This window comes from Dermacentor albipictus, chromosome 8 (genome assembly GCF_038994185.2).
Source record: "Dermacentor albipictus isolate Rhodes 1998 colony chromosome 8, USDA_Dalb.pri_finalv2, whole genome shotgun sequence".
Taxonomy (NCBI): Eukaryota; Metazoa; Arthropoda; class Arachnida; order Ixodida; family Ixodidae; genus Dermacentor; species Dermacentor albipictus.
In genome coordinates, this window is record NC_091828.1 from 129,355,139 (window position 1) to 129,372,067 (window position 16,929).

General features: G+C 48.9%; 2 protein-coding genes across 3 annotated transcripts in view; both read right to left on the minus strand.

The window, feature by feature from the left end:
- wge (winged eye) overlaps positions 1-10,058 on the minus strand; it is a 215,585-nt gene extending 205,527 nt beyond the window's left edge. The window contains exon 1 of the mRNA XM_065452681.1: positions 9,837-10,058. The gene's annotated coding sequence lies outside the window, so the exon portion shown is untranslated. The remainder of the gene's footprint in view (positions 1-9,836) is intronic.
- A 2,720-nt stretch (positions 10,059-12,778) lies between these two features.
- Positions 12,779-16,929, minus strand: part of sn (fascin domain-containing protein singed) — a 61,530-nt gene continuing 57,379 nt past the window's right edge. For both annotated transcript variants that reach the window (XM_065452619.1, XM_065452618.1), the window contains exons 6-8: positions 16,753-16,909; positions 15,978-16,276; positions 12,779-14,087 (exon numbers count right to left, since the gene is read on the minus strand). In XM_065452619.1, coding sequence (XP_065308691.1) covers positions 13,882-14,087; positions 15,978-16,276; positions 16,753-16,909 — 662 coding nt within the window. In that variant the 3' untranslated portion in view covers positions 12,779-13,881. The remainder of the gene's footprint in view (positions 14,088-15,977; positions 16,277-16,752; positions 16,910-16,929) is intronic.

A 16,929-nucleotide genomic window follows, 5' to 3' on the forward strand; every position in this document is an offset into this window, starting at 1 on the left:
CTGCTTCGACAACCGGGAGCTAGGCCTGCCGGCTCGAGCGTTCGGCGGCTGCCGACAAAGTCAGCGCGCCGAGTGTGATGTGCCGCTTAGGAGAGATTATCCTACTAATATGGCCCATCTGGAACAAAGCAAAGCTTCACGGAGCTGTTTGACTTGTTACGACGGTCCTTTTTTTTGCGCACGGCAAATACGGGAATGTCTCAAACGACGCGCCGTTCTCTCGACGCACTAATTGCCATCGATGAAGACGGTAGGCCTCGCTCGCTGGCCGTGGGTGTTGCCGGTTACGAAGAAGCTTCTGCTAGGAAGTGAACGCATAGTTTTTTGCTAGCTCTTTACCTCATGCATCAATATTAAAAGGCTAAATAGGAAATACATTTGCCTATCTGTACACCGTCGGCAGAAAAGAGCAAACCAGCCGAACTCCGTCGCGCTGTGGTCGCTCCGCGCTGCCCGTCGGTCACACCAACTGCCCTCGAATGGTGTGTTTCGATCACTTCAGTGGCGTAGTACTAGGCGCTGATTGTCATATGAGCCGCACTTTCGATGTCACTTTATAATATTTAGTATAATAACATGTCAGCGACAACTGAGTGACACCACGGCGCGTTCGCAAGCGCTGTCCGTCCCCGTCCATCTTGAACTTTCCCTATTCCGGCAAAATGCGGCTGCGTTTAAGGGTGTCTCGAAGCTTGCAGGCCGAAATAACTTCGCAGCTCTGGCATATGACAATTCAGTAGCAGATAATAGCGCGATGAGAACCGGCTCTGCGAGGAGCGAGCAAGTTGTGTGCTGTGATAGCATCTCCGGCCGTCGCTTATCCATGCTGCTTTCCTCGCCGGATAGCTCTTCTCGGACGGAAACCGAAATAAACTCATGCTCCGTTTGCTAGTGAAACACTTTGTGCACAATACGCAACACAACGAGCCGTCCTTTTCACGAAAATACCGCGATCAAAACCACCACCAACCGTCGTCTCAAGGCGCGCTATAGCTGCGTTGGTTGTTCGTCTGCTTCTCGTACCTAACCATGTAGAGGGCGCTCGTGACAGCCGTGTTCGCGCATGCGCAACAGTATTTTTGCAAACCGTCAATTGTGTCACCCCTGGAATAACGGGAGTTGAATACTATGTATTTTGTCTTATCTCTGTTAAGTGTTAATTTATTACAAGCAAACCAAGTTGATATGTTGGATAACTCGCTGTTTATAGTGTTCTGCAATATTCCAGGAGATTTACCTAAAAATAATAGCGTGGTATCGTCAGCGTACATGATACATTTTGATGACTTTAGTATTGTTGGGAGTATTGTATTGTTGGACCTAGCCCAGCCTCGAGAAGGCGTCACCGTCATTACTTCTGCGTCGTGGGCTGCCATGAGCAAGAAGGCCTGAATCCCAACATCAGATTCTACCGTTTTCCTTCAAGGCCTCACGAAGTGGAGCGTCGGGCACGCTGCATAGCTGCAGTTCGTCGCGCTGAGTAAGCGAAACTTCGCGCCATGCTGACTGCTTCGCCTGTCTTGAAGCTTGCTTGATTATCTGCGTTCTAAATTTCGGTCTTTTGCACCTACAGTCCCGACAGCACACCGACATAGCAGCAGGCATGGCTGGTAATTCACGATTCGAGACCCGGCCACAGCGACAATTAACCATTCGACCGGTGCGAAGTGGTTATGTGACCAGGTGTGTGCAAATGACCACAAATGGCCGGGCTGATTCGGTGACGATTCACTACCCCACTACGAGCAGCACAGGTTAGAGAGTTAAATGTGCTCATACTTGACCTCAAGTCAGCATGTTGAGGCAGCGCAGCAAGGTAGTATTGATTACAGCAGATCGATGTTCGAGCGCTGTCATTAAAAGCTACGTCAAGCGAGCAGCTACGAGCTCGCGCTGCAGCGCGATTCGCACGTACGTGCGAGCTCATATGCATTGCATCAGTTATTAGCAGTTACTAAAAGGGACAGATGGCCGCTACGACAACGCAGACATAACTACTTGTTTAGCGGCATGCAGTCAACAAAGATTGCAGGAGGCCCGCCGTTTCGCGGCATGTCGAAAGACCGCTGCCTTCGCGGCGCGTACGATCGTGTGCTCGAGCAGTTCCGTACACATGATGTCTGCTTATCGCTGCTGTGGATTCATTTATATCAAGCATTTCCTCGCGTTTGTGCGCCTGAATCTAGCAACGTGCAAACCTAACCTGAAGTTCCACTTCGTACGCGACTCGCTTCACTTGCGATTGACACCGCGCTAAAACTTCGCCGCTTAATTCTTGAACGGCATACAGGTATTCGGCACTGCATAATTTCTTGCCTTTACGCAGCGTGCCACCCCTGAAAAAATCTTCGGCACCGGATATTCGCTGCAGGCCGTGATACAACAGAACCGAAAGTGGCGGGTCCATATTGTAAACGTGCTTTCCGAAGCAGACGACGGAGCTTGGTACGACCCATTTTAGGACAGAGGGCGCTTTTTAGCACCTTTTTCGCAGCGCCCCCTGGGCAATGCAAGAGCCCCATACACGCAACGAAAAGCGGGCCAAGTGTTCGACCCCGGCAAATGTGACGGATACAACGCAACTGCGATCCGCTTGCGTCACGGAGGAAAAGTGCGTTCTGAACAATGACGCTTCCCGTCGTCGCAGTTCGAATCGCGGACCTCGAGACGACGGAGCGCGACGCACTCGTCGCATGCACAAGCCGTCACTGTGCGAGACATGCGCGAGCATCGCATACGACCGAACGAGGCTGTCTCGTCTCTCGTAACCACTCGCGCATGGGAACAGAGAAAGAAAGAAATGCAACCCAAGCTCTGCTGAATCAAGCGCACACAGACGCGCAATAACGCCGATCAAGGACAGAAAGGCACGCAAACTCATAAAGCTCTCTGTCTCGGCGTTTATGGGCTGAGACGACTATATTGGGGGCGAGCTCCACCACTGCAAAAGCTGGCGCCGCCGTCGGCGTGACGTGGTACGAGGGATGGCGTGGACATAGCGGTCGCGTCGGCTGCTTTGGAAGCGCCGAAGCGAGCTGAAAACGAAAGTCTCAACTGCGCTGCGTGTCTCATCAAGTGGGGTGGTTCTGCCGCTTCGGGTGTCTGCTTAACGACACTTGAAAGCAAATAAGTATAGCGGCTGCCTTTGAAGGCGTCCAACACGGTAGGCTACCCGGCAGGCAGTCGACGGCTGTAACTCGGATATGCAACAAGCACTTCCGGGAGGAAGATTTCTGCTACGGTGTCGAGGCTGCGAGGTTCGCGGTGTGTAGCAGGAGGCGCGCACCGAGACGCTCGCTGCCCGGCTAATGCCATGAAGCTTTGGTCTGTGAACTTGTTGATGCTAGATAGAGGCTAGTTCACTGGAATGGAAAGGGAACGGAGGAAGCACATTTAAATAAGGGATGGCATATGCTCGTGGTTGCGTTAGTCCCAAACAATGAGCGGCAGCTGGAAATTGCTCGTTGAGAAGATCGATAAACTCGAGAAACTCGGGAAATAATGATATGATGAATATAATGAAACGTCACCGTAGACGTCGAAGTCCCTACTTATAAATTATTTCTGAACAATTCTGACAGTCCACGCAATAATGGTTGCTCGTGTGCTGTCAAATGCTCATACGATGCATGCGGCCTAAAGCTCACGGCACGAAGCGAAACCGTGTGCATGGACATGCATGCAGACGCGCAGTCGGTAGACAAAGCACTACAAGAACATATTTTCCAAAGTATGCTCTCAGCGACTGCCTGCTTTTCACGCAAGAAGCCGGTTCGGGGGACTCCATATCGGCGACCGCGCGCAGTGGGCGCACACTGAGCAGTATTCGTTAAAGAGATTGCGTCTGTAAACCATTCTGTGCTTTCTGTTTGCCCAAAATTATTACTTTAACAGTACAAAACTGCCCTTGTTTCGAGAGTACTCATAGAAATGACCAGGAGGGCTCCCGCGTGGTGTTTTTATTGAGCACCAACGGCTAAGCCTGTGAGGTGCGCGCCGCGTTATCCCTCGTACTATACACAAGCAAGGCGCTTAGGACAGATGGCGACTCCCTAAGTGCTCGCCCCAGTTAACATATAGGTTAACAATTATAGTGAAAATGGCTGTTCTTTATCCAATAAGTATTCAATGCTCGATTCGATTTGGGCACTAGTCTACTATTCGATTCGGTCTCAAAAGTTTCAATTCGTGCCGCGAATGCGATAGAGACGCGTTCGTACCGCCGCCGACGTCTCTTCAGACGTTGTCGACTCACTTTTAAGAACGCGCCCTGTCGTGCTCTCGCGGGTGCCGCTGCTTACGCAGCTTCTCACCGTGCTTGCAGCCGAACATGACGGTCACGATGGCGTCACCGCAAACCGTCTATTAATTAGCAACTCGACGCACACGCACGGACACTTTAACACGCGCTTTCTACATTGGTTTCAACGGAAACATTTTGGAAACCTTGTGCCCTTTCCGCACCGGACTTGGATACGAAAAGCAGCCGGCCTGCACAGAAGCGGAGCAGGTGCAACGCGACGTCTTGCGTGCCTCAACAGAGAGCATTCAGCTGCCCTGGAACCCATTCAGCGATCGCAAACAGCCACTCTGTGTATACGAAACCTGCGCCCGTATATACAGGTCTCTTTTCAATTAAACTGTCGCACAGACTGCGCTCTATAACGCTGTGCAACCGCAGCCGCGCGCGTCCTTTCGAAGCGAACAAAGGTCGCGCGTCAACCAATGACGTGGCGCCAAGAACACAACACCGCTCACCTCGGCTGCCTGTAGAACGTACGCGCATGTGATACGCCGCAGAATTCGCTGCATTATGCACGCCGATGTCACATGATCACTCTCGGTCGCTGCGGAACGTCATCGGGCTCGAATTCCCCGATTGCGATTGGTTCGCTTGTGCAAGATGCGGAACGGGGCCAATCGCGATCGAAAGTTCATCGTATAACCGGGGCAACAGTTGACCACTTTTACAATGAACTCCATTATTACTAAATTACCGATAAAACAAAATGGAGGGCCTAATACGGCCGTTTTCATGCCTAGAACTACACGGCGATGAGCAAGTTGCAAAGGCATCACTGTATGCAGTGGGAGGCGCGCAAAACGCGGCGTTTGTGTTGTGTTGTCAGTGGTACACAGGAAGAGGGAGGCTTCAAGTGATCAACGCTTGTCGAACAAGGCATCTCGCTGCAGCCGACAAGAACTCCATTTTGCCTCTTCCCCGAGATTTAGTTTCGTCGCCGTATGCATATGTGTATAAATAACTTGAGCCACATCGGTATGTGTCGCCTGCTGTCTTTACGAGTATGGACAACTTACGTCACTGGCGCTGCACTCGAACAGACGACTTCTGCACTGGGTGTGTGCCCATTCTTGGCCATTATTCGCCCGAAATGGATGAGCCACTGTGACGCAATGTGTATGGAAGCCTTAAATGTATTGATATGTGTCGTACTTTTTCGTCATAAGTCGAGGGAATAATGTAATCATCAGCTCGACAAGCTTTGTACATCGTGACACAGACAGCTATCGGCGACACGAGGTTGTGCTCGTGTTATCCGCTATAGCACTGCATGCTAACTCGTTAGCTCTAACGAGCTTAGCGACATTCCAACACTGCGTTGGATTTACGGGGTTTCTTTATTATTATTTATTAGCAGAGTTGTGAGTCCGTAGCAGCTTGCGTCCGTGTTTTATGCAATCACCTTTCCGCGCCATATTCGCGCCTCTTGTATAACCACCATGTACGACTCAATTTGCTGTTTCACGAAGCAAATCGCGCCGCCGATCAGATTCAGCTCGTTTGCAGTTCGAACATACACACATGCGAACGCGTTTCATTTGTCGCAAACTTGTTTCGCACAAGCCCAGCGCTGGGATCGTACCACCACCCGCGCTGGCAGCGGTCGACTTTCGCTATAGCGCCGATTGCGTTGTCATGAGGAACAAAAGCAAACATTCACCAATTTATAACGGTAGTTGTAATGACACCGTCAAGGGTTAGTATCCACCAGAAAGAACTTTCGCTTGAACTGTTCGTAAGAGCTAATTCCCGCCAATCCTGACGCTGGGCGTATGTTTAACGAAGGCGGCGAGCCCACCGGCAAAGGGCGCTTACGATCGAAAATCTTTGTGAATTCGACTCAGCGACGTTGGAGATGACGGGAAACATACACTGTCAATATGCCTCCTAACGATCCTTTTGCCTGAAGAAACTGAGACCTATATTGAGCCGTCCTTGAACATGACAGTGTAGATTGACGAGCGAATGCGGAAATGATATTCAGTTTGAGGCTACGGGTGAATTGCAACAAAATTCCACTTTGGCTAAATTTATCACATATTTTGGCAGTATTTACCAGGCCAAATATTTCTTCAACCGTGAAGCTACCATTCGGAGAAATCCGTGTATACGTGCTCGTTTCTCTGCAGACAGGCGCACTAAAGACACGCTTACGCAAGTCAGTCGGCTTTGCGGACTCGTTTCAGTGAGCACAGACTCGACAGCGGCACTGACATCGTTCGGCTTCACTGCAGACGGGGGGGAATGCGGCGGCCCGTTTTTCGTCAGCTCACGACGACTGGCGGCGACCGAAAGGAGTTATACACTCATTTCGGAAGCTGCCGACAAGCAGGGCAAAGGCACACTTCACGAGGTCTGTCGAGGAGGCGTTCGAGTAGGGCTTTCTCAGAATATTCGGGACGGTTGGCACGACAACGCCACCTCCGAAGCACGATGTCCTGCGAACGGGAGAGCCAAATACGTCACCGGGGTTCTGACGATAAGTCACGCAGGGAACCTCGGCGGCGCGGTGTTGCAGGCCGCCGGAAGTCCTTCAACAACGCGATGGCGGCGTTTGTCATCGCCTGTCCGCACGACGTCGCGGCTTTAAATAAGGGCGCAGATGATCAGGGTCCTCATGGCGAAAGCACGGAGCGACCATATGCGCACAGTGGTGCGACCAGACGGACGATACCTCGCGGACATGCATGAGCAAGGCGGCAGACACATTTTCTTCCGAGGATGCGCTTGCTCTTCATTTGCGATGGTAATTTATTTACCAGTTCTTTTGTTGCATACGTCAACCGTGGCCCGTCTCAAATGGCTTACGGTCGCATTGCCACATGCCTGACGATGGCGCCGTAACTTGCAGCAACTGTTGGTAGTGGCTAGCATCCAAAGGCGAACAGATCTGCGATCTTACAGGTGCCACTGTTCTCGAGAGAGAAATGCAAGTCACCATTATCCGCCCATAACAAATGCTGGGAGCGTTATACACAGTACCAAATTTACTAGTCTGGCCTAGGTTTGTTAACGCCTTAAGCCGCACAGTTCCGCGGGCGACACATGTATTTGTGTGTGGTACCCCCAACGTCAAACTTCTAAGCGCTGATATCATCATCATCCTATTTTATGTCCACTGCAGGACGAAGGCCTCTCCCCGCGATCTCCAATTACCCCTGTCCTGCGCCAACCGATTCCAACTAGCGCCTGCGAATTTCCTAATTTTATCCCCCCACCTAGTCTTCTACCGCCCTCAACTGCGCTTCCCTTCTCTTGGAACCCACTCTGTAACGCTAAATAGTCCACCAGTTATCTAACCTACGCATTACATTCTGTAACGCTAAATAGTCCACCAGTTATCTAACCTACGCATTACATGACCTGTCCAGCTCCATTTCTTTCTCTTAAAGTCAATTAGAATATCGGCCATAACCGTTTGCTCTCTGATCCACACCTCTCTCTTCCTGTCTCTTAACGTTACGCCTAAGATTCTTCGTTCCATCGCTCTTTGCGCGGTCCTTAACTTGTTTTCGAGGTTCTTCGTCAGTCTCCAAGTTTCTGCCCCGTACGTTAGCACCGGTAGAATGCACTGATTGTACATATTTTTTTTCAACGGTAATAGTAAGCTTCCAGTCACGATCCGACAATGTATGCGCAGATAAGCCTTTCGTGACTGGTCTAGTCAGTGCACACTGAATGACAACACCACGAAACAAGGAACGCAGTCTGCGAAAGTAACGGGACGAGCGGTTGCGCACGTATGAAAAAGTTCCACAGTGTGCTTAGGGCCCACGAATGCTGCGGCTGCAGTGTAGAACCTGGGCCGTGCGCCACTATGAACGGGGACAATCCGTTTAATCCTCTAACGGTCCTTGTTCCTGTGACCTGTCCGAAGTAAGAAATGTTCTATAAGAATGTTTAACAAGAGAACTAGCAGTGGTCGAGGTTCGGACTCGAACGTTTAGAGCGGCCGTTGTTTCAAAATGTGCCTTTTCGGGTCAGCGCACTGGGTACGGCACATTGTTACACTGTCACAGTGGCGTGAAACGAGCAGGTCCGACCACTGCAATGTTGCTTCGGTTGTCTCTCCCACACACACCCAGTAACTATTTCCAGCGAACACAGCACGTGCGCAAGAATATCACTCGCTGCACGCACCGTATGTGCATCTTTTTGAGTCTGCCGGTCGCAGCAACAAACCTCGCTAGCGGCTCACGCGGGAGAGCACGTGTTCAGCAGACTGGCGCAAACGCGTGAAGAAAGCACGCGCCACCGTTGCCGTACTGCTACACAAGTATGCAACGTTAGTTCCATTTATGCACAAGCAACCCCACGAGTGTGAAGGAAACGCGCCTCGTTCTTTTTTCGGCCTGGGTGTTACTTTAAAGTTCTGCTCGGCAAGAGGTCCCAGGGATAAGAAGCCTTAAGGCAAAACCTCCCCCCTCCCCAAGTTCCTCTCCTACCAGACATATTACGACAGCACCACAGCCGACAGGAACGCGCCGAGACGCGATAGAGCGTCCGTGGCGCCAAAATGGGCAGCTGACAAGTGTCCAATTGAGGCTTCTTCTTTCGAGGATGATGCATGACAGGGCTAGAGGTCCCGTCCCGAGAGGGGGATCTCAGGGGGGGTTTGGGCGGACGCAAGGAAGTCAAAAGCACCGCCGCCGTTCAATCGCGAGGCAAGGCAACGAATATATGCGTAACGACGGCACACACATAAAAAAGATCCCCAGGAACGCTGCCGAGAGCGATAGAACGGGTCTGCCAGGCCGAGCCAAAGTTGGCGGCGCAGAAACTGGTTATGCCGCGGTTCGCCCAATGCAAAGGCCGGTCGGTTCGTTGGTGCGAGGGAACCAGACTGCAGCGGCGGCAGCGCTAGCCATGGACAACGCCAGACGGCGACGAAAGTCAACGCAGAAGACGGGAGAGGACGCAAGGACTCTTGCAAAGTGAGAAACGCAGGGAACGACGCCGCCGGCGACCCCCGCCTCGAGAATAATCTTGGCTGTAAAGTGGCATGCACAGCGCGCGCCTCAGTTAAAATAAATGCTTGGAGAGAGCGCAGCGGTGCCCGTCGAGCGATACAAGTTGCAGACATTTAAAAAGAGCACACGCGGTTCAGTCGCGAAAGGACAGCTTTCAGCCGGCGCTCGCTGCCGTGGCAAGGCAGACGACCAACGCATATTGCGCTGTCACGGCGTTCTCTTACGGAGTATGGAGCACGTAGAGCTCCGAGTCGTGGTATCAGCCGAGCGGACGATCGTCGCCGAGTATGCAATCGCCACCTCATCGGGCCTGTTAACTACGGCGCGTATAATGTTCGCTGTGAGTACGGGTGAACGATAGACGACGCGTGACAACGCCGGTGTCGTGAAAGTGACCCGCCCGATTACAGAGCGACATTTCGTAAGTGACCAAGTAGGGCGGCAAACAGATGCCTGTTTTGCCCGCTCGAACAGAAAGCTGTGCCTGTCGGCCGAGGCAGGCAGGCGGGCGAGGTGCCGGGGCGGAGACACAGAAAACAGCTCGCGATCGGACGACCACTCACCTCCCAACTGCACCTTGGACCGGGCTCGGCGAGGCTACGGGCCGATGATGCGTGTATCCGATGCACGAGTATCCGAATCGTATCCGCAACACCCACGTAAACGCGAACCGCACACCACATACGTTGAGAACCACAACATAAATATTGGAGCACTTTTTTTCAGTGGCAAAAATGGATGGACTCGCGCATTGCAGGCAGCGAGACGACGGCGTAGTAACTGACGTCAGTGGTTGGGGCGCCCTGGCTGCTCTCTCATTGGTCATGGAGGTGTGGCGGATGCGGCGCACGGCCAATCTCAGCGTCGTTGAGAAACAAGAGAGACGAAAAGCAAATGATGGGCTTGCGCTAGCGGCGGCAGCTGGCGGCGAATAAAAGCAGCTGCGTTCTTGTATTGCGGCATGCTGGCCCTCGAGACGTACACCCGTCACGTGCAATCGCAATCTCGGAGGCAACAATTAGACAACCTGAAAAACACGAATGTGAGGGCGCTTCCTGCAATCAGTCGTTTTTTGTTTGTTTCTCTTCCCATCTGCCTTTACCCATGCTTTAGCTGTTGTGCCACGGTTGTGCGCGTAGTAATGATTAGTCGTCTACAGAAGCATTCTGGGTGTCATTTGTTTACCACGTTAGCACAAACTAAGCGTTACAGCGCGCGCAATGAATCACAGCCGATGTCGCTTGCCACCTGTACTACAGTGTACTAGAATAATACGTGTACGGTCGCACATTGATCGACTGTCACTTTACACGCCGTGGACACTTGATCGCAAAATATCAGGCTATTTTTCAATTTCTATTGAGCTAGGTCTCAAACACATCTAAAGGGATCGTGTTATTATGCCGTGATCTGTCTCGATGCGTATAATATCAGCTAGCCTTTTGGCTTAGCCCACTGTCCAATGGGCGAATCGAGGAGGCTTTGCAATATTTTAAGATCACCTCGGGCCGTAGTTGTATTAATTGCAGCTGAACTATTCACCTCAACATTACGCCCTCAACAGACCTCCTTTTGAGGCAGTAAAGTGTTTCCGCTCAGGTTGTTGGTATTTAATGACAGGACTAACGGCTATACTTTTCTTATACTGCGAGACACGTACCCGAATAATGCCACTAAAGAAATCTAGCACGGTGCTGATTCAAATGATAAATAACATTGGAACATCTGCAAGTTGACTTTTTGAATGTGCTCCCTCTCGATTATATGTATTCCCAGCTGTTGTAAAATTATGCCTCCTAGCCGTTTTGCAAGACTGCGCCCGTACTATTATAGTACACTTGCTCAAACTGTGCATGTTCAGCCTTTGTAAAATGCTTTGAAGCAACTTAGAGTCACGGATCTGTTGCCAGTATAAAATACCTGGTTCCCCAATGCTCGGCTGAGTGAGGAAGGCTGTCGTACATTCCAAGACCTTGGAAGAGCTAGAACACCCAAGCACATAGCCCCTCAAAATTACAATAACTATGCATTCAATTATGAAATTAAGCAACCAACTCGTGCGTGGGTTATCAAAATGCCATTTACCAAACCAAATCTGCACAAAATATACAGTAGCCAACACATCGTGTTACTGTTCCCCAAATGATCAATTATCAGCAGCAAATATGTGGAAAGCTTACATACTATTTACAAGGATCTAGTGTAAGAAAACACTGGCATTTAGGGTTTGAAGTAAATACAGTGATCGGTACATACCTTTGCCTGCATGGTTCTAGCAGGAAGAACTTCACTGCTGCAGATTCAAATCCTTTGCATTAATTCAAACATCACACTATTCCTGGTTTCAGCAACTAACCTTTAGCACTAGAGAAGAGTTTACCAAAATGCTTTTTAAGGTAACCCACACAGTGCTGAGAAATGCCTTTGCCAAGCTCCAAGCTCATATTAGATATTTATGCATGAAGACAGTTGCACATTGGGCTCAAGGACGCAGTCCAGCTTAGGAGTGCTTTTTTGGACTTTTTCAGGGACAAGGAAGGGCCTGGCCGCCTCTTTGCAGAGCCGACCTCGGGACCACTCCACCTCGAGGAAGAAGAGAGCACCGGTCCCCCTCCCCCATGAAGCACCCCTTTTCTGCCGCAAGGCTCGGCCTATCAAACGCAGAATTAAAGACGTATTAAAAAAAAAAAAAAAGACAGTTGCCTGCTCATGCAGTTCTGGCACAAATTCAGGTGCATTTTTGTGCTTCCAAGCCTATTTGATTCGCAGATTACAGAAGATTCTGCACATGAGTTCATGTCTAAAAGGTTCAATAACAAGTGTAATATGAACTTGCTATGCAGGATGTCAGGAGGAGGAGTTGTACAGACAGCACAGGAACAACTGTAGGCACAGAATGTGGCCCAATTTTTGTTAACGTGTTTTTCCGCACAGACCTTGTGCTCTAGGCCTGTGGGCATCATTGGCCAGTTCAGCTCTTGCCAAGCTGCAGCTTTGCAATGCTGTGGTATTGCTGAAAAGTAGTAAACTATTTCTACTTTTGTGACACATTCCTGCGGTGTTCTGGCACTGCCATTGGTAGTGATCACTGCATGAGCAGATGCATAGATTAAGAGCTTGCAATTCCATGGCACTTCATGACATAAACAATGTATCTGGCAGCAAATTCTTTACTGGAGCATAATGAAGTACAACTTGCAAAGATTTGCTGCCAGAAAGTGCACTTAAACAGCTGTAATCTCATTGCATGTTAAGCCACCAGCCAAGCTATGTGCATATCGCTCGTTCCCATTATTCTTATGCTGGCAAAATTGCCACTATGGAAGCCCACAGAAACATTAGTGCCACACTTCCCTCTATGCAAAGTTTCGGAAACTGCACTTGCACCCCCCTTTAAGAGCACATAAAAACACTTGGGATCATTTTTAGCTCTGTTGCAATAGCTACAGTGCGAGTGACATTGACCATAGTGACATTGCATATCATGCACAAGAAGGGCACACTGTAGACTCAAAAATTGTTTTTAATAAAGTCGGTGTATAAACATACAAAAATTGGTCACACTCAAACTGCAAAAAGAAAGTGTACATCCTACACTGCCGGCAAAAAGAGCCATCCGTGTTGGTAATACTTTCGAATATCTCGTTCAAAATATATCAATCACTAAATAAAAACACTGCACTTGTCACGACTTTCCTATTCAATAGGCAGTAAAATAGTAATGCACCCTCGATTGTGAAAGACATCGAAAGGTGAACCCAACTACATTGCGATCTTGCACAGTTATGGAAGGAATGTCAGTTTGGCTTATCAGTATCAAACAGGGAAGAACCACGTCCATAACCAAAGAGATAAGATGGTGTGGATTACATTGTCAGAAGCGCTGGTGTTCACAATCACCAGTGCGGGGAAGGAGGACCAGATCTATTGTGCGTAATGACCAACGACAGACAAGACTCTACCGACGTCTGATAGATGCCTCCCTTGAGCATTTTAATTTTTAGACTATCCTGTGTGACCTAGCTTGGATTATGACGGGTGTACACAAGACCAGAGTACTTGCACACAACGGATACATGCACACACATACAGATCTAACATGGCAAAGCCAAGTATGATTGCCAACACTACAATTTTCCGGAAACCAGTGTGTTAAACACACCACTAGAATTTGCTGGCAAAATGAGTGCACCACTTCATTACCAGTAGAACTCGGCTGAACACCAGGAAACATGTAGACATAGAGAGCCTCCAAAAGTTTGTTTATGAGTGTTCAGCTGTAGGAGAAGCCCAGACCATTACTAAAAGCTTGAAAATCTGAAACTAGGTCACAGCAACAGCAGATGAGAACCATAAAAATATGCAGATCTTTTACTGTCAATGCCATCAATGCTTATACAAAGCAAGCACTGTCTGGGAAGGGTTCACTTGCACATAAGAAATTACCTTATATTAAACTGGTGCACAAAATATCTTAAGCAATGGTTTCAGCCGAGAGAGTGACATCCTAAGGAACACTGAAGCAAATTATGGGGCACGCCATGTTGATGCATTGATCCAAGTCGAGCCTAGCCTGATTAAATTCCGTAGCCAGACGGTTTAGGCAGCTCAATACTCCCAAAGTGTAGCTTGGCTTGGGTCAGCGGCACCAGCCTTGAAAGCACCGTTCTTGTCAGCATTGAGGTAAGAACCGTCAGCTGTCTTCAGGCAAAGGCGTGATGGTTCACGCAGCTCAACATAGAAGCCGCAGCTGTCATCCGAATCAACTGAAACAGAGCCATCCTCGGCTATGCCCCAGTACTTTCCATTATTACCTGCAACGAAAGGAAGTTGTCATTAGCAACCTTCTACTACTAAAGTATGCAAGCAATAAAACATCATGGATAAAAAGCTCATTTCAGGGTGAACAATTGGCTAACTTGTGCTACAGCACTGCAGATGAAGCCTTGGAGTGCAAAGACCTCTTGTTACAGCCAATTTGCTCAACTCCGAAGCACTGCAAGTCCGAGAAACACAGCCAGAGAAATGTACATTGCAGAGTGTGCAACATGGAATTTGTAGCAATGCATTGGCCATTCAAAGCTGAACGCAATATAATGGGAAACACCCTTCAAAATCAGTCCAATGCGTAAAAAACATGCTTTCGGTTTAACTAATGGCTACACATGAAACTGCATGCAGTTAGAACAGTGCTTTTTAAGTAACTTTATAGAAGCCAGTAACCGACAGAGTATTGCATCACTATTCCATTCAGATCAGCAGCCTGAACCAGTGCTCCTGCATGGTATTCAGCAACATGGCTTGGAATGGCAAAAGTACTCAAGTTCATTCCTTCCTGTTCTCTGTTTCTGCTCTTTGCTAGATCTACATCAGAGTTCACTCGCCTGACAAGTGCCACAGGGGTTACACCAGAGTGCACACTGGCATTTACTATTTCATTTTTCCTGACTCGTAACAGTACAATCACCGGAAGGTCCACAAAAATGAAGCACTGACAAGACGGCAGCTGAACTATTCAGCCCTAGCAATGGTTACAACAGGATCCCAAGCTACACATTTCTGGGGGTTACCCCATAACTTCTGTAGGCTACCACAGCTTCCTAACAGAGTCACCATTCAAAGGGACAGACCGGTGAGTTTGTTGTTACTGCATGACTTGAGGTAAAGTGCAAGAGGGCACATAGGACAGCAGAAGAGGACAAAGATGCTACACTGTTGTGTCTTCGTCCTCTTCTGTTGTCCTATGTGCCCTCTTGCACTTTACCTCAACTTATACCCACCATGACAGGCTATCTGTCAGTTATTGAAAGTAATAATCAAACCACCTACAATATGGCACTGGCACATATGATTTACAGACCCCTTGACCATCTGATAGTAACAAATACATGCCCAGTTTATCAATATCAAGAAGAATAAAGGATGATCCAAAAATGTCAGCGACATGTGGCAATGCCAATCACGAGTTCCCACATTGTCCCATTATGATGTCGTATATTATGGCACCACTGGGGTTAGTACACAAATCAGGTCCACTGTGATGTTCACAGGCAATGCGCAGTTGTCTCGTGAATGCCACTCTTTTACTAGAGGTCTTAATTCTTAGTACCTTCAAGCACTATACAAGTTGAGGTGTCATGGTATCACTACCATGGTGATATGTGCCAGAAAACTTCAGTTTGAACTACATATTAGTTGTGGTTTACTTTGCTAATATATATGTCCCAATGAAACGCTACGAAAGTGAGAAGGAATTCATCAGTACCCAAAAATTTGTCATTAACATGCTCAAACAAAGTTCACAAAGCAAAGAAAAGTCAGTCTGACGATGGACTACTACTTGACTCTCACGAGCTTTGCTGGGGCCAAGCATTAAACTTGCTATGCAGCTTTGTAACACATCTGCAAGCCTTCTTGCCATCTTCGCTCACCTTGGTTTCTGCTTGCTTATCACATGACTTATTACTCTTTCAATTGTTGAATGTGCTGCCTTTAGTTTCCTTATAAGCTTTCCTTAACCTATGGGTACCAAGCCAATGAAGCAACAGGTGGCACATTGCAGACGCTCCACAGTCCATCAAACTTCTTGGAGTAAAATCACTGCTCACTTCGCGAGACTAGCTTCGCTGAATGAGGTTGGGTCAAAACAGATGTTTACGAATAAGCAAGCACAACTCTGAGGTGCCAGTAGCAGAGTGGGGTACCTTTGAGGTGACAAACACCACGGTCAGCACGTTCCACATGAACGACCTCATAGCTGGCTCTGTTGCACTCCAGTCTTGGTGAAGACGGCCCCTTGCGACCGACAAAGCCCTGGTCACACCTGAGGACCAGCACGGGACGGTTGACCAGCGCAAAGTGAAACTTAGCAGCAGGGTCACCAGGCTCAGAGTTGGCAAACAGGTGGCCGCTCTTCTTGGCACCGACCAACTTGCCATTGCTAGCAACCAAGGTGACACTGCCATCAGGCTGCCAGTTAAGCTCGAAAAGGCAGTTGGCAGAGCTGCGCATGAAAGGCGGAAAAGTGTTATGGACAGGAATAAAAAAAAAAAAAGACCGTGCGTGCAAACACATGCACACACACTCACAGGAATGAAAGAAAGAGGCAAAAAGGAAATTTGAAAAGGGCCTACTGTTCTAACAGGATTATTGGCCTATTAACTTCCATTCCTTTACTTAGCTAGTCACCCTAGCGCCTAGCGAAAACCAACTTGCCCCATTGGAATAGCCAAACAAACCAACACAGTGGTTAAATAATTGATGAGGGAAGGTAGAAGGGTGACATTCGTCGCTTTAAGTTTGCTACAGTTATCTACATTTTGCCATGGCCATTCAAGTGTCACTGCTATGCTGCCAAGTTTTGGCACTGTATCCAGAGAATTCAGTGAAGTGGTACGAGTAGTGCATACACACACACACCTTTCTCTACAAAACAGATGTTTCAACTGCAGTGCTAGTTGTGATAAATAGCGCACATACCCTTTGTCTGCATTGGCTTGAATGCCAGATGAGCTCTCGAGTGTCCAATACTTGTCCTGCATTGTGCGGACAAACCAGCGGCCAGTGTCCTTGTCCCACTCTAGCTGGAATGTCTCGTGGTCAGACACTTCATCCTGGTTGGCAGTGACATCAACACCTGCACAAGAACATGCTCAG